The following is a 22599-nucleotide window of genomic DNA, read 5'->3' on the forward strand; positions in this document are numbered from 1 at the left end:
GAAAATAACAATTTGAAATTGGTCCCAAGTAGGGAACAGTAGGCAATAGGGAAATGGGACTCCTTGACTCACAGTCGTTTGAATTTAGTCCCTTCCATTCTGATAGCTCATGTTTCCGACACTTATTCATTCATTAAGATGCCAGAATGTTGGTATTAGATTTAATTGATGTGGAGGAATGAATGGCGAATGGTTAGAGTGACCGGCAAGTCATGTCGGGTCAAAGTTGTGTGAGGAAAGTCTATTTATTTATTTATTTATTTATTTATTTATTTATTTATTTATTTATTTATTTATTTATTTATTTATTTATTTATTTATTTATTTATTTATTTATTTATTTATTTATTTATTTATTTATTTATTTATTTATTTATTTATTTATTTATTTATTTATTTATTTATTTACTATAGTATTTATTTATTTATTTGTTTGTTTGTTTGCTTGTTTGTTTGTTTGTTTGTTTGTTTGTTTGTTTGTTTGTTTGTTTATTTATTTATTTATTTATGTTAGTATAAATCATAGCCAACATTGGCTCATGATTAGTGGTGGAAATGTTTTATCAGTAGCTATCAAAAGAAGCATAAATATTCATTTCATGTGCACTGAGGAAAAGTGAATTATGAAATATTGCACATCTTTGAGTCATGTCCAACAATCAAAGTATACCAACGAAAGAGGAGAAAGGGTAGTTTATTTTTTACAAAAAGTTTACTGAGTTGAGTGTTTCTTTTACTGTGAATGGGTTGAGATATACCATACCTAAAATCAAAAATCAAAATAGAGACCAGACAGTGATAATAAGATTAAAACAATGGGATGGCGACAGACCAAGAATTGTCCGTGTATTATCCATCGAGGACCACAATGCAAATGGGGTTTTACTGTTTTCTTGTGTCAACCTCGACAGAACTTTTGATGTATTTTTACTATATTTTATTGCCAAATATTACAATAAAAGAGAGTCATTGTTAGTGCATGGTTGAGTGTTTATTTGGTGTGATAATCTCCCATAAGATAAAGAGATAAAGCAAATTCTTGCTGTAACCTATCCCCAGATAATTGTAAGATTAGGTGTGATTTAATTTAGAAGAATGGATAAGATGCCTTTATTTAGTCAATAAAGAGAGAATATTATGTACAGCTGAAAGAGAGATAAGTAGCCAGGGAAAGAAGATAACAAGTCTTATATCACCATAAAAATCAATGTAAATTGATCAATATCACACAAAAAATAAGTTTTATTTCACCACAAAAATTAATCATTCAATCGAGTAATCATTCAATCAAATAATCAATAAATCGATCGATCAATTACATGTTTGCTTTCCACTGTGGTTGTATTGAACCATACACGAGTTGAGCCTTGATATTAAAACAACGCCCTCAACGTACCACTTTACTTGTGAGCTCAGTGGTTCAGTAGCAAATATGGCGACCTCCACGATATCAGGTCTGCTCAACAACATATCGACGTCTGACGACAAACTCGCGGCGTTACAAGAACTCAAAACAGTGCTGGCACAAGTTACTGCTGCGTCGATAAAAGATGTCATACAAAACTTATCAGTTGATGTAATATTCCAGTGTATGCACAGTAAAAATAGGTGAGGTGACCGTGAGCAACGGGTAATGACTCTGCACATTCAAAACATCGTACTGATGCAAGAAAGTTGAAAAAAGTTGTGAGATGTATAGCAACATTGACAGTTTCAAAATAACAAATGTAATTTTTTAAAGTATTCAACCACACTAATCATTCACAATTGATGACTTTATTAAGTGATTTTCTTGTACATAATATTTTGTACAGAAATGATTCCGTACTGCAGCCAGTATAAAAACAAAAGAAAAAAAAAGAAAAGGAAGGGTTTGAACTTTGATACATATATGTGTAGTACTAGTGTAGACTCGGACAAATGTGAAAGCCTTCCAATGTTATTATATATGTATATAGATATAAATTGAGCCATACAAACTTGTTTGTTTTGAATTTGAAAAACATCTTTGTTTTTCTTCAATGACTTATGATTATTAGTCCATGCAGATGATTAGCATTGTTGGTTGCAAAGGAAATGATACTGTTTATATATCATTTTGAGTAATATCCTTTGGTTGTTTGTACATAGAGATGAAGCTGAAGTTAGTCGAGATGTTCTTAAAAGATTATTTGAAGCTATGGAACCTTCAGTCGTGATATCACAGTATAATGATCAATTGTCAGATGGTTTGAAAAGTCCATCTGACCCAGTCAAGGAATTCTCACTTGCACAGGTAATTCAGCTACATTTTTAGTATCTTCTTCACATTTTAAGTCTGGAAATTAATAGCTTTTGAAGGTAATTACTTTTCAAATTAAGTGACTTTTATCACATCTATACCATATATTTCTTGAAAATGATCCCTTTGTAGTAATTGTACTTGTATTGTGCATGTTTAAAGACTATGTCATGCACCCAGTGTGTTATTCTGAAGGTTTGATTTTATTACAGTAACTACTGTAATGTATTGTACATTCTTGGCTCGTCCTTGTTATGGTCACACTATCACAACCCTACATACCTGTGCTTCAGATAGTGAGATCCTGACAAGTCTCTGCTCTGGGCTATCATAATGGTATGCTATGTAATTCACTTGTGACCAAAGCTTTGGTTTACTAAGATCGATACAAACTAAAACTATTGTCACAGCATGTCGACACAACAGTGATAAGCTATTGAGTGGACATGGTTTAATTATAGTCTCAGCCAGTGTGCCCTCTAATGGGAGCCAAATTTTGTTGTTGTGGGTGTAGAAACAGAGACTGGTAATTTAATCAACTTCATTTGCATTTTGAATCTTCCACCAGGTGTTGAGATGTGTAGAAACAGACACTGGTGGAATTGATATTTCAATCAACTTAATTTGCATTTTGAATCTTCCACCAGGTGTTGAGATGTGTAGAAACAGACACTGGTGGAATTGATATTTCAATCAACTTGATTTACATTTTGAATCTTCCACCAGGTATTGAGATGTGTAGAAACAGACACTGGTTCAAGACAGATATTGACTTCATCAGTAGATGTAATATACCAATGTATACATTGTATTGGAGATGAAGAAATCAGTATTGCTAAGGAAGCTATCCAAATACTGACATGTCTTGGCAAATCACAGGCTGGACTAGAGTTTCTATTTCAACAAAGTGTCATTAAAGAATTGAGAAAAGTCATGGAGATCAACGATACTGTTAGGTACAGGATGTATGAGGTAAGGCATGTATAAAAATGTACTTTATTGATGTAAAAGCAGCAAATCAAATTCAGAAATTGATGTATGGTTACCACTTGTGCAGCACGCTTGGGTTAAAATAAGAGGAAACCAGAGTACCAGGGGAAAACCTGCATTGTTCAATAAGATCAAACTGATCATCACCCATCTTACAATACAGATCTGGGAAACTTTTAATTAAACCCAGCTAATACTGGTCGGGTCGAACCCAGACTGGAGACTGATAAGAGATGTATGAATTAACTCAATAATTTTATAATGTGTTAATCCAAAAATAAAATTTTAGAAATTGCAGTACAGTCACTACTTGTTCAGTCACCTAAGTGCTAAAGCAGGAGGAAACCGGATTACCCGAAAACTAGCTGCAATAATTGTAGCGTTTGATGTGATTTTGAGGGCTTTTTCGTCTGTTTTTGTGCCTTTTTTCGTTCCACCGTTTAACCCGAATCGAACGCTACAATTCCTCTAATGCAAATGCAAATAGATGAGACCACATTGAAAACGTGAGCAAGGAGTCAGCGTACTACCCGTTTCAAAATGCTGCACGCCTTGCTACATTTTCCGATTTTGACGGAATTGGGGTACCTCTGAACACTTCTTTGGACTTGAAGGCTCCATAATTAATGTTGGCGTTAGGAAATGTCCGATATTTTGCCAGGTAAGGCGTAATTTAGCAGAAAAGTCCGCCCAACTTTGCAATTCAGATCTGAATTGCTTCCGTCTATTAAGTTGCATTAATTTTGCATTAGAGGAATTGTAGCGTTTGATTCAGGTTAAACGTCGGAACGAAAAAAGGCACAAAAATAGACGAAAAAGCCCTCAAAATCACATCAAACGCTACAATTATTGCAGCTACCCGAAAACCTGCTTTGTTTGTAAGGGTCAAACTGAGCATAACCTTTCTTATATACAGATCTGGTTAATTTGAAATGAAACCCAATGTAGATCACACTGTTTAGAAAGGCACAAGTTATCAGCTTGGTTACTGACAATCCTATTTTTTAAAACTTGTGTTTTACATGAAAAGGTCACGTGTACAATGTAGATCATGTCATTTTGCCAACTTTTTTGTTTCTTATTGTCTTGAAATTTGCAGTCACCTGTTGATTGTTAATCAAACAGATTTCGTAAATGATTAAATTTTGCACTGTTATAATTTGAGTTCAAATGTGTCTCAGAATTTCTTAGATAAAGAAGACATTTATTTCACGTACATTTGTGTAATTGCCATGGTTACAACTATTATCAAACATACAAAAAAATGAATGTTTTCATTCTCAATCTGTGTAATGAACATTGTGTATTATTTATACCATTTTTATGATTTACTTACATTTTAGTTAATTGTGAACATAATTCAACTATCATCCCAGGCCTTGGAATACTGTAGTAATTCCGGACTTATAGATCAGTTGATGTTAGAACTTGAAGGAGATGATATCCTGGTCCAAGTCAACTGTATTGAAATGTTAACCCACATTACAAACTGTCAGCATGGCTTGCATTATTTAGACCAGCATGGAATCATGACTAAACTTGAAACTATGATGACATCAAGTGAAGGCAATCCATTAATCAATTTTTTAATGCCAGGTAAGTAGAAGTTTATAACAATTTACTAGAATGTACTCCTAAGATAATCATTTTCTTTTACTTGATCTAGACCAACAAATCCTGTTAACCCTGATGGCATTCAGTGAAAGTGAAACACTAGTGAAAATTTATATCCAGGCATATTTGACCATCACAAAACAGAGACGGAGGGCGATACAAATTTCCAGGCATCTATCACCCCTTATTAAGCTCACATGTCTGTATGGTCAGATGTTCTGAATAATGGGTCAATCTGTTGACAAAAAATGGAAGTATGCAGTCAAAATTTCACAAACTAATTTTCAAGTATGTGTTTGGAACCAAAAACTGACATATAAATTTTCCTTCATAAACTAAGAAACTTTTTAATGCCAGGTCAGTTACTATGAAATATTGCTAGAATGTACTAAGTCTAGTGAGATATTCCATCCTTTTATTTAAGGTCCATAACAGATTAGGATAATTACAATTTAGGTATAAAAAAGGGAAGCTGGCAGGGCTATAAAGAAAGTTAGTCCTTGAGAAAAAAAATCCTTTATGGTTTTATTGTTCCGCCATGCTGTTCTATACAAGTGTTGAAAGTTGAAGCCCTAACAAGACTTTCCAACTAGATGATATTATAATTGGGGTATCATATCTTTTCAATACTGTACAGGTCTTATCAAGTTTTTTGGCAATGTTGCCAGGTATGAACCAAGTGAAGTGTTTGAGAAATATCCAATGTTTACTGGTATAATCTTCAGTCTGATTTCAAGTACTGACCCAGCTCAGAAGGGCGTTGTCTTGGATACGGTAGGACTAGTTGGAAGTACTGTGGCAGGAAAGTTAGTGTTGAACAAACAAGGTGAGAAGATAACTGAAATGATGATTAGTAAAAAACTTGGTAAAGCATTGATTAAAACAGACCATTCAAGTAAATATGTGGATTCTTTTGTCAATGTGTATAAGGCTTTGTCAGCATTTGGAAGTGAGAAAACTAAATTATGAAATAGTTTATGATTTAAAAATAATATTCGAAATTTGACTTTTAGGCCATTCACATTTTGTTCTAAAATAAAATTATTGAGCACAGGACCAGGTGCATTGCCATAAAACAATAACTTTGAATATCATATTGAAATGATAAAAATGCTGCTGGTTTACATATGTAAGTGATTTTAACACTTTTCAAATTCCTGTTTTGTAACAGTAGCATTCCTGTTTGTCATTCTTATACACACAGGGCAAGCTATGGAAGATGCTGTCAGAGAATTAGGATCAGCTATTCAACAACCTCCAACTGAGATGAGAGTCAGGGCAATATCTGCTGTTTCATATTTACTTCATATTGAGGTAGGCATAACAGTCTACATTATAATATGACAGAGTTCCATTCTGTGAGTGCTAGTGTGGTGTACCTGGGGTATTTGCATGGTTTCTTGGGAGGTTCTCTGTAACCTTACTTTCACACTTCTTGAAATAATGTCCACACAATACTGAGACAATCAGTGTGCACAAAGAACAAGCTCTTACATTGTTCATTACCCATAATGCCTCACCTCAGTGTACATCAGCCCTCTTCTAAGCCAGATCTGCCAATTTCATTACACTATTTCAGAGAGGTTGAGCTAAGCAGGATTGGTGAAAAGGACTTTCCTTGGTCCACTAAACATAGAGAAGTACATGCAGCTAAGATCAAAACAAATCTTCCCTTTGTTCATATTTTATGAAACTCTGTGTGTTTTTTTTCTCTCTCTCTCTGTAGATGTCAGAGCAGACAGAAGACATATTATCCCTGACAGAGAAATGGTTCCAGCAACTTAGTTCCAAACCCATGGATGTAATCATGTCTCTGTGTAAACAACCATTCCTTGAGATCAGATGTGGTGCATTCAATATGCTAGAGAGTATTGCTAATCAAACCTGGGCCCAAAGACAAATGAATGAACACCCCGCGTTTGCAGAGTACCTACTGGATAGGTCTACAGAACATGAAAAATCTGGCAAAGAAATGAAATACAGCATTGTGAAAGCTTTAGTAGAATCGAGTACAACGGGTGAAGTGTTTGGAAGGCCATATTTACTAAGACTTAAGGAGTACCTTCGAGAAGGGCCATTCTATGTCAGGGTTCAATCAGAAGTTGCCATGGAAGGAAGTACATGATTGGGTGAATTCTACAGGTGTTGGGATCGAAGACCATAGAATTATCATAAAAGCTTGCTGATTGGTTGATCAGAGGCCAATAGATTTCAATGTTAAACCATAGGAAAATCATAACAACCTTGCTGATTGGTTGATCGGAGACTAATAGATTTCAAGATCAGACTTCTGCCTCATTCAGCCTTAAATGGTGCTTGGTACAGAGGGAAACAAATGAACAGTAGGATTGAAAGAACAAATTCGTTGAATTACACTGATTTTTGTAGTTTAAAGCAACCTTGAGAAGAGAATAAAATCTGTTTAGTCATGTTACATGTTTATCATGTAATTAAACTAGTGGAGTTGCACTGTTACATAATAGACTAAGTCTTTTATTTTACACAGGATGGCTAAGAATGTCAGTGTTTGTCTCCTAAGAGACAGACATACATACATACATACATACATACATACATACATACATACATACACACACACACACACACACACACACACACACACATACGTACCTACATACATACGTATGAACATAGGAGTGCACAAGTAATGAGTAGAACAGGCCTGATCAATAAATTCAATCTTGGATATAAAGACAAGATATGCATACATACATTAATATTGTTATGGACTAAAAATTTAGAGAAGCCAAATAGCGCACAATTAAATACTTTCCCCACAACTTCCAGTCGAAACAACAAATGGGCAAACATACGACACTACACAAATATCTTATTTAATTCAGTTATATTGAAACAAAATATACTATAATAATGTCTTGAAAGTGTATTACAGGATTTACAAACTTATAAGCTGAAGTAGTTCACCAAACAGTGTTCTAGATAATAAAATGTTCAGTTCTCAGACTTGACTTGCGACATTTGACTGCTGAATATCGTGACTTTTAATCTTACCGGTGGTGCACAAACTTTCACAGAGTACAGAGCCAAGGACGGCGAATTTGTTGAGTGTTGAAGGTGGCTAAATTGGACAAACTTCAACTCAAGGTTCCTCCGTTGTACCGAACTGTCCGAACTTTTACGCCAATGTCCGAACCATTTTATACCACACGTCAGGGTCCACTTACTCTCAGCGACGTCTGACTTTACATAAGAACTACATTTCTCCGGACAGCTAAAGTGAAGATGGACCTCCTTTGACGAAACCACTGAGAAAACTTCTAGAATGAGCCATGGACTGCGTCAACTCCCACCAATTGCAAAACAGCCAATGTGGTGAATACACCTGGCCATTAAAATAATGCATAACAAATGAGACAGGTGGTTTAAGAAGCAACCAATAAATAATCTTTATCTTTACAACGTACATACATACATATATACATACATACATACATACATACATACATACATTATACATACATACATACATACATACATACATACATACATACATACATACATACGCATGCACGCACGTGCACGCACGCACGCACGCACACACACACACATACATACATACATGCATACATACATGCAAACATATGCATGTACATACATAAATGCATACACATGCACACGTGCATGCATGCATGCACGCATGCACATACGCACATGCATGCATGCATGCATGCATACATACATACATACACACATACACATACATACATACATACATACATACATACATACATACATACATGACATAGTGTAGCGGGTGATACATGTATGATGACAACTTGGAAAATTCTGACGAGGATTAGAATTGTGGGTGATATTGTGAAGTTTTGAGAAAAAATGGGATTTGTAAACAAGTCATTGTTAGGTGTGTGACGGAAATGCAGAAACAAAGGTGTGTACTGTCAGTTGGTCAGTGCAGCACACTCGGCTCAGGTGAAGCAAAGCAGTGGTAATTGAATCGCAGTATAGTGCTGTCATGAGAAGTCTAACCATAGACTGTGAAGCCCTCTACTGTTTATGGTCCAACCAAACTGACGTAATCCCATGAAGCAACCCCTAGCATTTACGTCTCATGAATTTATTTCTGTATTTACCTACATTTCCTTCATTTACTGTCACATTTTTTTTTATTTTGTTGTCTGGGGTCTGGGGGTGATCACCCTGAACAACATAAATAAAAAACACAAACAGCACTAAAGAGGTGGAAATAGTAGTAAATAAAGACATCGAGCCACTTTCACCATGTTAAATTTTAATCAGAATGGTTGCTTTCTATCAACATTTGCGGCTAAATATGTAAAGACCAATTTTGAGTTTTGTTGTCTACTGAGATACTGATCCCTGAGAAATAATATACAGGTTTCATAGATTCTAAACAAATATTTACAAAGAAAAAAACAATTGTATCAGAAGTAATATCTATTAATAACATTCAAATGGCATATATTACTAGCATTGGAGTCAAATTGTACGGTTTACATAGAAAGTTTGGAGGGGGGGGGGGCATTTTGGAAGATGTGGTCTTTCCTGAGGGGTTACTTTTGGATTAAGTTGTTTGGTCATCGGAGGGGGGGGGGGGTCAGTTTGAGAAACTCGTGTTCAATTCAACCATAGACAATATTGTCTATGATTCAACTCCAAAACAACGGCAGTGAAAAATAGCCGTTCTCTATTATTAAACATTGGAGTAATTCCAAGATTAGACGTTTGACGTGGCTGTATACATCAATAGTATGAAATAGACCTAAAAATAGAAAGTGACTGTGAAATGACAAAGAAAATTACAAACAATAAAACAACACAGACTTAAAAATAGAAAATGAATGTGAAATGACAAAGACACGACAAACAATAAAACATTAAACAACACAGAGATGCAATGTACATACTGGGAAAATCTCTATTTACAGGAAAACTGACTTGGAATTTTTTTCATTTTAATAGGCTTAGCCGTTACAGCCTGGGTTGAAGACATCCGCAACGTAATTTTTACATCTATTTTACACTATTAGTTTGGATTGGGACTGGTTTGTTGTTTGAAAAAACAAACATATATTTGAGTGGTTGACCGTTCGTTCACATAATATAACAGGAAATACAGTTTGTTTCAAAGACCATGACATACTCTGACCTATCGTAGATGGCGTTATCTGTAGCCGGGACTTTGTTAGGGATTTCCCCTAGCCTAATTTGCATAACTACTCTAGCGCAATCCGGTCCAACGGCCAACCTGACAGCCATAGCGACTGCTCTAAGCAGGTTTTGTCACTATCTTTGAAGCTATGAGTCGCAGAGAGGTACAGCAATAGCTTATTGTCTGTACCGGAAATGCAGAAAGATGCCATGAAGTTAATTTCTTCCCAGAAAACATAAAATCTGGTAAGTTTTACTTTGAGTGTGCATGCACTGATGCCCAGTGATGGCGTGCACAAATGTTTGAACAACGGACAACTTCGAATTGTGTGTTGCGCAGTTGCGTCAAATGTTCAAGTGTGTGACCATGTTGCAGTTTAAACATCACTAGACACTTTAATTCGAACTCCTTGCGGGAAATATGGGGTAAATTGACATTTATTGTATGTTTGTGTCTTCATAGACAATCTCTCCATGGCAGACATTCGTCATTTCCGCATAGAATTTTCCCTTTCCCACAATACAATGCGACTTAAAGCATTGACATTGTAAACAAATGGGTGTTAGAACCCGTATTATACGTAATTCCTGGTATTGTAGTATTGTCTTGACACAAAATGACACCATGGCATGTTTCCCTTTCGAAAGTATGTTTGTAAAAGCCTCTATTCTATCGATTGAAAATCTGGGTACTTCAGTTACAAGTCTGTTTACAAAATTTGATAATGCAGCCGGCCATATATGGCAACAGTGATTTATAATACATCATGTATGATGTAGTAATGCTCAAAGTATTTGTATATCACAAACTATGGAGTTACTACCTCAACAAAGAACAAAGTGTATATATATATATATATATATATATATATATATATTTCATTTAGATAGTTCATGATATGTATTAGTAGTATGGATCGGGTCGGGTCAGGTCGGGTCGGTCCTAATAATAACTGCCCGAGAGAACAAATAGACTGTCAAGGTAAAACCAAGAGTTGAAATACTGTTATAAGTTGATATCTAAATAAAATCATAAACAATATATATATTGACCTAAAGCAGAATAATTTGTGGGCCAGATTGCTGTTTTTCGGTCACAGAATAACTCGGCAGTGTATGCACTTGTATGGCTTCGGACTTGAGTTGATCACTTGGGACTTTTATATTATTTGTTTGAGGCAAGACTGGCCACTTGCATGCATTTTAGACTATATTTGAAAAAAGAAGAAGAAATGATCTGTAAATGTTTCAGTTGCTCCTATGCATTTTAAATCGACTTGTGACAGTGAGTTTACAGCTATTTTTTTCGACCTGACCATGGTTGAGAACTTGAGATTGGCAAACCTGATGTATTGAATCTGTGTAACTAGTGTTGTGGAAAAGTTTCAGTACTTAAAAAACAGAGTAAGTGGGGTAAAAAAAAATTTGATTTTCTTTTTTTTTTCATGATGTTCGAGTGTCTAGTTCAGGTAGTTATGTTTGCCATTGTTTTCTTCCCATCAGATTACAGTCATTACACATTTTTATATTGTCTTTTTAAGTTGATGTCAGTCTTTGCATCCACTATTTCTCGTGGGACTTCACAATTTTCGCCATTTTATTATATATTTTCTTGAATATGTAAAAAAAAAAGTTTAGGTTCAGCTTTGAAAAATTACGTGGGGGGGTCAAGTAACTGAAACCAAAGAATTTTATTTTAGACCTAACGGACTACTAATATTATAAAACTATCAAAGCATACTTTCATTTTGCACTTTATTGAAATGACCAAAATATTCATTTTAGAACAAATGCTTTTAATGTCCCAGCTAAAGTCAAGTGGTAATACCACTTAAGTAAAAACATGAATAATTAGGAATTTTCTAAATAATTTAAATAAGGAATGAGTAAATGTATGAATACAATGACAGTCTATTTAGCCATAAAGACCCTGTCAGATGGTAATACTCAGCGTATACCTGTACTTTGTACTGTAAAAATTGAAGTGAAAATGAAAGGAAAATCGTACACAATGTGTAGATTTTTACAAGACAGGTTTAGAAATACAGAGGTCTTTTGACATTGTTTTGTAGTGTGATGAACATAAAATACCAGTAGTTGATGAAATTAAAGAAATAACAACATTGGCAAGGTTTGCTTATTTGCATAAGACTTTTCTATTTGTAGCGATTTGCATAATAATAGATTTAGGTTGTCTGTGACCTGACCTGTACATCATGGTGTACATGTGTGTACATGGTGTGTGTGTGTCTACTCTATATGAAGCCATGAGTCATTACGCAAAAGGTGAAACTTTATTTAAAAGATGCATGTGTTGCAATTCAGCATTTCTATTGCTGATCATTCAGTGTTCACTTGCTTTGTGTGTGAACATTTACATTAAAGTGAAGCCAGGCCATATTCGTTGTAGGTAAGGACTGTTTCAGTATTTGCTTGTATGAAATATTTCTCATGTGTGAGTATTTTAGTATCCACTGTAAGTTAAGTTTAAAGTTATTTTATTTGAAAAGTTGTTCATACTAGTAAAGTTTATGTACATTTCTGTCAGTGCCAGATTTAGTTCTCTTGACATGAGTACATGACAGTCATTTATTTGAAAAAAAGGGCTAGTTTCTTTGCAGTCCTTCTTTCAAAACAGTCAGTTGGTTAATTTTGTATGCCCTCTTAAAGTCAGTTTGAGGCTTTTAGCAAAGGTCAATGTCAAACTGTCAAGTCAACATTTTATGTGTATGTAAATTGTAAATGTAATATGAAAACCACATTTAGTTTTTATTCCAACTATTTCATATAATATTAGTTGCTGTATGCCAATAATTATGAATATGCACATAACATTAATTGAAAAAATGTAAGATATACTCAGCTGTAAACCTAGTTATTTTCACAACTAGAAAATTTGACGATTTTATAGTCTTCAGTTAGTTCTCAAAGATTAAATTTTACTGAATAGGAGACTGGTACATCGTGTTCATGTACAACAAGGCATTTTAATAGTCAGTGCTTATTGTTGTGCTTTTGTTCCCAGTAAAATAAGCGAAAATAAACCTTCTGCAAAAATTTCCTGGTTTACAGTATGGACCATAGAGTTGATATGTTTTCAACTACTGGTATATTGTACAATGTACATTCAATCATAGACCCTTACACCCTTTCATGTAGGGACTATGATTCAATGCCCATTGTGCTTTGCTACAACAATGCCATCGTGCCACTGAGGACAATATAAATTGTCAAGTGATAACTAGTCATTGGGTACCGTTATAACCACCAAACACATGTACGTGTACTATAGACAATTCCTGGATAAAATTTGTCAATACTATTTTAATAGGGTATCTGTACTATCACTGTACACAGTGGTAACCAACAGGATATTATAGTTCCTACAAGGATCAAACCACAAGGACAACAGGATATTATACATTGTAGTTTTTACAGGGATCAAACCACAAAAGACAACAGGATATCATACATGTAGCTTTTACAGGGATCAAACCACTCATCTAAGACAACAGGGTAGTATACATTGTAGTTCCCATAAGGATCAAACTACTGAGTGAAGCTATATAGGATACTATCTTTTCTATTGAGATCACATTGAATTATTCAATCACTGATTTGACCAAACTTTGTGGTCAGTGGACCAATTGATGTGTAGATACCATAGTATACACAGGTATGAGTTGTATGGTAATGTAACTATACTGGTAAGTAGAATGTATATATACTTATGTACTGTAAGTTCTAAAAACACTGTCAGTGTACATGTACATGTATATGCTATTGTGGAACTACAAATTGGAATTACATGACAGTACATACTGATTCTAAAGCAAGTAATATTATATCATGTCTAGGACAATTTGTTCATCACAGCACCATGCACCATCTAATGATGAATGTAATGGTAGTCATTGTCAATTTGTCCTGAGGAAGCCAACAGTCATGGTCATGCATTTTGAATGTGTACTGCTTGGTTTGGAGGTCAGCACACGTACATGTCCTAAATTAGTAACAGGCTATTTTTGTGCCTTTCATTCCCAGGTCTTCACATTAGTGTTATTTTGATGGATACAGCTTACATGTGTACATGTGTACATGCTCAGTCTGTTGAACATTTGACTGTTGCATTTTTGGTATATGACTCGCGATCAGCTCATAGGCTCTTAGCTTTCTTAGCTGTAATTGATATATGATGATATGATATGTACCGGGGATTATTCTTGTGTTCTGGGTCATATTTTTCTACAGCTCTGCCAAGCAAATGTTTTCACACACCTAGATTTTTAATCCTAATTTGAATTGGATGTTTATAGACCCACTTTGAAAAAGGATTAAACATTAGGTGTGAAAAACAGTTGTCTGATAAAGCTATAGAAAAAGTTGGTCCAGAACAAAAGAATAATCCTATGTAATCCTCATGGCTCCACTGATAAGAAAACACTGATAGAGAACCTGGGATTGAAACCCTGGCCATTAAATTGTATACAAATCCATATGTACAAATATAGATGCAAGTTTTCGTTATCCAACATTTTACTAGACTTAGTTTAAACAGTTTGCACATGCTGATGAGTAGATAGTGCATGATTGTAATGCGTACAGGATTAGATACATGTTATGATTATGCACTGTATAGTCAAATGGATTTCGCTAACACAGAATTCCATTTTTTACCACCAACAGCAACAGTTTATGCTATAGGAGAGTTGATTTTAACATGGTGACATTATTGTGTCCTCACATGACAAACTTGCACTTTCAAACTGGAGGTCGAGTTTGCAGTAAACTGAACCAAGTAACCAATTACAACTGCCTGTCGTTGTGTGATGAATTACTACTGACATGTGCTGTTTATATCTCTTCCCCAGCAGGAGATTAAGCCAGATTTCCAATAGAATTGTCTGTTTGACTGTGTTAGAAAGAGATTTCGTAGAGAATGACTAAACATGCTATAGTCTCAGTTACCCAGACTCTTGTCACTGGGGGCTCTGCCTACGAGACCTCCCCAAACGAGAGTCTGGGATTTGGGGAGGTCTCGTAGGCAGTGCCCCCAGCAAGGAGAGTCTGGGTAACTGAGACTACACGTATAGTAGACTAGATGGTCAGAGTCTTGTCTCACTGACATTATTTTTATGAGGTTCCTGCTAGTACTCAAATTTAAAGTGCAAATGTATCTCCTATCATTGAAATGTAGGTCACATGTACATGATGTACTAACAACTTAAGTCAAAAGAAAACATAAACCAAATGGGTATAAATGTAGTTACAAATGAAAATTTCAACTGACAAAGTCCAAACAAGTTTTAGTATTCTGTAAAACTAAAATACAGACATTCATGCCACGCTCAGTCTGCACTCATCAGTCAGACAACCAACAATATATTCAATGGTTAAGAAGTCTGATAGGGCTGAACAACATGATGTATCTTGCAGTGGTTTAGAAGTCTGATAGAGCTGAACAACACAACGTATCTTACAGTCGTTTAGAAGTCTGATAGGACTGAACAACACAACATATCTTACAGTGGTTTAGAAGTCTGATAGGGCTGAACAACACAACATATCTTACATTGGTTTAGAAGTCTGATAGGACTGAACAACACAACATATCTTACATTGGTTTAGAAGTCTGATAGGACTGAAAAACACATTTTATCTTACAGTGGTTTAGAAGTCTGATAGGACTGAACAACACAACATATCTTACATTGGTTTAGAAGTCTGATAGGACTGAAAAACACATTTTATCTTACAGTGGTTTAGAAGTCTGATAGGGCTGAACAACACAACATATCTTACAGTGGTTTAGAAGTCTGATAGGGCTGAACAACACAACATATCTTACAGTGGTTTAGAAGTCTGATAGGGCTGAACAACACAACATATCTTACATTGGTTTAGAAGTCTGATAGGACTGAACAACACAACATATCTTACATTGGTTTAGAAGTCTGATAGGACTGAAAAACACATTTTATCTTACAGTGGTTTAGAAGTCTGATAGGGCTGAACAACACAACATATCTTACAGTGGTTTAGAAGTCTGATAGGGCTGAACAACACAACATATCTTACAGTGGTTTAGAAGTCTGATAGGGCTGAACAACACAACATATCTTACAGTGGTTTAGAAGTCTGATAGGGCTGAACAACACAACATATCTTACAGTGGTTTAGAAGTCTGATAGGGCTGAACAACACAACATATCTTACAGTGGTTTAGAAGTCTGATAGGGCTGAACAACAACATATCTTGCAGTGGTTTAGAAATCTGATAGGACTGAACAACACAACATATCTTACATTGGTTTAGAAGTCTGATAGGACTGAACAACACAACATATCTTACAGTGGTTTAGAAGTCTGATAGGACTGAACAACACAACATATCTTACAGTGGTTTAGAAGTCTGATAGGGCTGAACAACACAACATATCTTACAGTCTAAAGTTTTGGTGGAAGTGAATCAAAGTTTTTGGTGACGTCTCATCAGTATTGTCGGGGGTTATTGTGACTAAAGTTGCATGTGTAGTCACAAATCATGTTCTCAGTAGTAATTAAATTGCGTTTTATTGGGGTACACTTTACAGAAATGTAAAGTTTACAGGAGAGTCATAATCATGTACAAATACTTTCATATCCAGGAAAGGAAAATATACACATAGTTGCTAAATCACGAGGTACTATACATACATATATACCAACTACATTGTATGATAGTCATTTCACACACAGCCATGTTCATGCACACTGTATAACTACCTATATTGGTATGTAGTAATATTCTTTGTTAGCTGCAGTGGAGTACATTTGTTATAACAACTTTAAAAGTTCAAATCCATCATGTTTTTGCTAAGTAATGTACAATGTGTTTTTAAACACAAATCTTGATGTCAAACTTGTGCTGAAAAGTATTAGGAATGAAATACATGTACAATGTAGGCTTAAAATGGACCAAGTGTGATTTTGTCAGTCCTTTCTGAAGTATAAATACTTTTTGTCAGCACTTCTTGTACATACATGTACATGTATGGGTGAACACTCAGTTACAGTTATGGCACCAAGCTACATGTGTATGTTCATGTATGTACATTTTGTATACACTAGTCTTGTGTTCTCAGGTGCTATGGAACTTGAATGTTAACTATTATTTCCAGAATAACTGTACAGGTGTAGATAGATCACTTATTTATTGCATTTTATCTCTTTTAAATTTCAGGTATATTTCAGTCTTCAAAGAAGAATTTTTATCTTATATTGGCTTTTGTGGAGCTTAATTGATTTAATATGCCGATTCAGGCACCTCAGTGGACAGAATTCCTTCTGTGTCCAATTTGTTACAATGACTTCGATGAAAGTGCTCGTCGTCCTATCAGCCTTGGATGTGGCCATACCGTATGTCGTACGTGTTTAGCACAGCTACATCGTAAACAGTGTCCCTTTGACCAGAGCACCATCAACACTGACATCAACTCACTGCCAGCTAACTATGCCCTACTGCAACTTGTCGGTGCAGAGATTCCCAAAACTGACAGTGTGTCCAATGGTGTGATATCTCAGTATATGAGACAATATGAGGAGAGTAAAAAGTGTGTGGAAGAATTAGCTTTACTGCTAAAACCTCTCAGCAAAGGTAGGTATATTATCTAATATATGTTCATATGTAACTGTTTTAGTGTATAATCATTAACTCTGATAAGCAAAAGACAGGTACGTGTACATTGTTTAAGTATCTGTTGATACATGTACATCAGGATGTCATTAGTCATTAGTCTTATAAATTGATATGGTAGTATGTGTACTTCATGCTTTTAATTTGTATGGTAAACAAAGCAGGATTTTGTGAGAATGTCATTGAGTGTGTAAATTGATAGTACACGTACATGTTTATGTGTATGATAATTAGAAGACTTGAGGTTATATAGATACATCAGGATATCACTTAGAATGGCCAAGTTCTTGAATCAAGTTAACTGAGAACAAAACTTGTCAAAGCATCAAGGCGGTATTTTGCTCATTTAGTGCAAGTAGATCCTTTAAAATATATAGCATATTCATTTGAGTACTGTAAGTTCATTTGTATGATTAGCAAAATACATGTATTTTGCAGTTTAGCTAAATTATCAGACTACATTTACATGTACATCAACATGAAGATATAAATATCATTCACACATGTACATGTACAATGTAGATCTTATATCAAGTCAGAACTAAGTCAAGTAGAATTATTTCTTGGACTGAACTTCCATATACATTATAAATGTACATATTATGGTACATGTACATGTACATGAATGTTTGCGTGGACATCCTTGTACACCATTGTTAATTATGTGATTTGGCATGCATAAAGCTCTATAGCACAGTGGATGGATATATTTACTCCTACCAATATATACAGTTACATCCAACTAGGAAATGTTGAATTCTACAATACATTTGGATTTATGTGAACAACATGATTACTCTAGTATCATTACATCATGTATCTGTATATTAAGGATGAACCTTGGCGGATCCATTATTTACATTGGTGTTAATGAAATACAGAATGTTGTATAACTGAGACATATGTGTACTTTGTAGGTGCAGTACAACTTCCTGATGTGACTGTCATTTACATTAAAGCTCACTTCTTTGAATTTGGACATTCATAATAAATTGAATATACTAATAAAACATTTATATAGCCTTATATCCACGACAGTGCTCATAGCTTCACAGAAGAACAGATGAAATTAAAAAAAGAAAGAAAAAAAGTACACGACTTCCTTCAGTAGATATTTAATGTGAAAATTTGATTTACATTATTTATGTACATAAGGATGGGACCAGCTTAATGAATGTGACAAGTGTACACACGTCAACATGGTGATAATGATGACATTTATTGATTTAACCATTGGTTATCTGAGTCTTTCATTTGCTACTCACTTTAAATGGTGATTCATTATCACATTATGCTACTGGGTCACAGGGTGTATAAACAGTAGTTACGCAAATATCTGAAATACCATATACATAGCCAAAGGAATGATTGTACAATATCACGCAAGCTCAATAAACAAACTTCATTCATTTTGAACAAACCCCGTTCCCTCCCCTCTAAGTGATATGTGCAATGACATGTATAATGTCTGCTTAGGCGTAAAAAAAATAAAATTCTGTGGTTCCGATTACATTCAATTTAAAATAGGTGGAGTAGGTAGATTTTTTATTTTATTATATAATTTTTATCATGTATGAGTGTCTAGTTCAGGTTTCCCATTATTTTCCAAATGGTCTCTGTGTTGTTTATTTCTTCCTATCAGATATACAGCCGTTACAGATTTGAAGAATAGTTTTTATATTTTCTTTTTAAGTTGATGTCAGTTTCCACACGCACTATTTCTTGCGAGACTTCACGACTTTTGCGATTTTATTATTATTTTTCGTGAATATGTAAAATAAGTTCTGGGTCGGCATGAAAAACTAATTTGGTCGTGTAACCAGAACCAAACAACTTTTTTTTTTTTTTTTTTGGCCTTATCTGTTTGTTATCAATTTTCAGTGAATATATTGTTGGCTGTTTATGACTGAAGAAACAGTCCTAGTTACAGCTAGTGTAGGTTTATAGATACGATTACAAGAACAGTGTAATGTCTGTGTTATTGTAAAAATAAATGCCATTCCATTCACCTGTTTTATCACATGTTTCTTTAATAACTAAATTGTGATCTTGTTTTGTTGACAGGGAATAACAACGCCAAGGAATGTATCCTTAGTCGTCCCATGCAAAGAAAACTAGTTACACTGGTCAACTGTCAGCTGGTGGAAGACGAAGGTAGGGCACGTGCATTGCGTGCTGCCCGTTCTCTAGGAGAACGAACTGTAACTGAATTGATCTTACAGCATCAAAATCCACAACAACTATCTGCCAATTTATGGGCGGCTGTACGAGCGAGAGGATGTCAGTTTCTTGGACCAGGTGAGTCTTACAGTGATGGAAAGTACAAATGAGTGGTCAGGTTTTCAATTGCTTATTTCACAACCCTTTGCTGAATTTGAAGTTAGTAAGAATTGATCGATATCATCTATGTTAACAATAATTTATACTATATGCAAGCCAAATTATTCATATTAAACTTAAAGAGAAAATATATCATAAGTAATCAGTAAACAGGTTCATAAGGTTGGATCTTCAATAATATAGTAATGTTCTTTGAATACACAACCAAGTGTCTTTTGTTCATATCTACATTTTGGCAACATGACTGTTGCCTTCCTCAGGAGAAACTGACAATGTTTACTGTCTCAGTCACATATGGGACAACTTATCCACCACATCACCATCTAGTGGTGAACAGTAATTCATCGTCAGTTTGTGCTGAAGAAGACAACAGTCACATGCCAAAATGTAGACATGAGCAAAAGTAACTTGGTTTGTGTATCAAAGAACATTTAGTCATATTAGAAAAGATATCATGTCTTAAAGAGGATATTGACTCGGACAAGGAATCTACATGTATAATATTTTGACATATGAGTGGTATTTGTGACTAGGAGGGTCATGTAAGGTCAGAGAGAGATGGTTTGTTTGACTGAGAAGGTCACATGAGGTCATAGAGATGGTCTAATCATCCAGGAAGTTCCACTGAAATGTCATGTCAAGCACAAGATCCTCTATGCAGGAAGCTCATCCTGGTAAAAGATGACTAGATAGGGAAGTAATGAGTACCATGACTGAGGAATCTTAATGAGATGTAAATCTGTTCCTGAATTTACATTAGATGTTTAATCACCCATTCCAAAATGATGACACTGTAGATCATACTTCCAAGGAAAATGCAGTGCTAGATAAGAAGACAAATAGTATGGGAAGTCACCGATTTTCACTGGAAACAGGATACTGGTGCACATGCATTTGATATTATAATACATTTATTTACATAGCTGTTACTGAGGGATATATATGTATATATGTGTTGATGACATAAAATGTAAAGTGACTCATTTGGTAAACATAGACGATGATATACTGTGTAACAGTATTAAAGTTTAGTTATGTGAGGTGTCAATGTTTTTCTAGTCAAGTTCCTTTACAGTATCATTACCATTTACTACATGTAGTTAGAGACCATGTTGGCATTTAGACCTATTTTCTTCCTGTAACAATGTAACAAGCGTGCGTGCTAAGCCTTCTCATATTCAGTCTTCTTATAGTTCCAAGCACTTTGTAATCATCCTCCTCCAAGCCACTTGACCAAAGCAGCTATGAGATTCAAGATTTTTCCTTTCTGGTGTGTAACTTGCAATTACAAGTCATGTTTTGAGCTAAGTGCTAGGGATGTAGATAAGGGCTGGAGATAAGGGCTGTGATAGTCAGTAAAAGCAACCAGCTGCTCTTTCATTTGTGTTTAAGATAAAATTCTGTTTCAACCATTATACATTGTACATGATGTATATCTGTAGTTAGGCAAGGTAGATTCATGGGTCCTCCTCATCGGTAAATACATGTGCCTTGAAATAAGTAACATCCTGAGTGCAGTGCTTCATTACATTTAATCTTGAGATGGGTATAAAACAGGTAGATATATAATATTTACCCAGAATATACAAAAATGTGGCAAGATGATATCCACTTGTCATGCTTGTGCTGTGGCCTTTCAATATCTTTTAATCTCAGTGATGAAGTAATCAAACAAATACTTGGCAGGAGTAGTGTAAATGTAACATAAACACAAGTACAAAATATTATAAGGCTTGGCAAATTGCCATACCATTATTTGGTTTCCAGGTTACGAATAATATGGATTACACAAAAATGCAACATGTAAATATTTTCTGCATATAAGGAAGAACACACAGCAATACCATTTGTGGTCTCAAGGGGACATGGCTAGAAAATAAATTATAGTTTTGATGTATGCTTGTTACACTGTTTGTGTGTGACACAGGGTCACAGGGGATAGGGCTAGTAAGTAACTGAATTACGCTAATTTTGGTGTATTTCGGTGATCATTATACAGCACACAGATGAGTCACAGTGGGTGGGGTTAGATATTAAAAAATGTAATGTTTATGTATTTCTTGTTTCTATGACAACACTCATATAGACCAGTAGTTCTGATGTAACAAAAGCTGGCAGAAGTCTGCCATGACAAACAATAGGGAACTTGCAAACCCACCATGTTGAATGTTGCATCATGGGAAATTTGATAATAAATACTAATCAAATAGTATTGTATACAATAATGTTACATTGTTTGTAACTAGAAATAATCAATTCATAGTCACCTTGACCATTGTGGGAGGTTTATTTTATCGGTAGCTCCAGATTAGGTATTACAATAACCACAGATGATCCCATAGTCCATTGCGTCTGAGCATGCTCAGTCTGGATTGCAAAGCAGTTATGAGTTTTTCCCAAATTGTTAAAATGTGACAAAATGGAGATCATCACATTTTAATTTCAGACATAATGTGACCAGTACTTTTACATGTATATGTATGTTATGTTAGACATTAGAGTATTGTTAGTTTTACGTCGTCACGGA

The 22599-nt window shown here is 34.9% G+C and overlaps 2 protein-coding genes across 3 annotated transcripts in view; both read left to right on the forward strand.

Moving 5' to 3' along the window:
• The first annotated feature begins 1431 nt into the window (after positions 1 to 1431).
• On the forward strand, positions 1432 to 7233 carry LOC144441375 (26S proteasome non-ATPase regulatory subunit 5-like). The gene is made up of 7 exons (XM_078130932.1): positions 1432 to 1608; positions 2131 to 2275; positions 3008 to 3253; positions 4615 to 4867; positions 5523 to 5711; positions 6090 to 6199; positions 6612 to 7233. The coding sequence occupies exons 1-7, from the start codon at positions 1433 to 1435 to the stop codon at positions 7008 to 7010; spliced, it is 1518 nt and encodes a 505-aa protein (XP_077987058.1). The 5' UTR covers position 1432; the 3' UTR covers positions 7011 to 7233.
• A 2908-nt stretch (positions 7234 to 10141) lies between these two features.
• LOC144440549 (roquin-1-like) overlaps positions 10142 to 22599 on the forward strand; it is a 30036-nt gene continuing 17578 nt past the window's right edge. For both annotated transcript variants that reach the window (XM_078129929.1, XM_078129930.1), the window contains exons 1-3: positions 10142 to 10303; positions 17280 to 17693; positions 19797 to 20030. In XM_078129929.1, coding sequence (XP_077986055.1) covers positions 17348 to 17693; positions 19797 to 20030 — 580 coding nt within the window. In that variant the 5' untranslated portion in view covers positions 10142 to 10303; positions 17280 to 17347. The remainder of the gene's footprint in view (positions 10304 to 17279; positions 17694 to 19796; positions 20031 to 22599) is intronic.

The sequence above is a fragment of the Glandiceps talaboti genome, chromosome 10 (assembly GCF_964340395.1).
Source record: "Glandiceps talaboti chromosome 10, keGlaTala1.1, whole genome shotgun sequence".
Classification (NCBI taxonomy): Eukaryota; Metazoa; Hemichordata; class Enteropneusta; family Spengelidae; genus Glandiceps; species Glandiceps talaboti.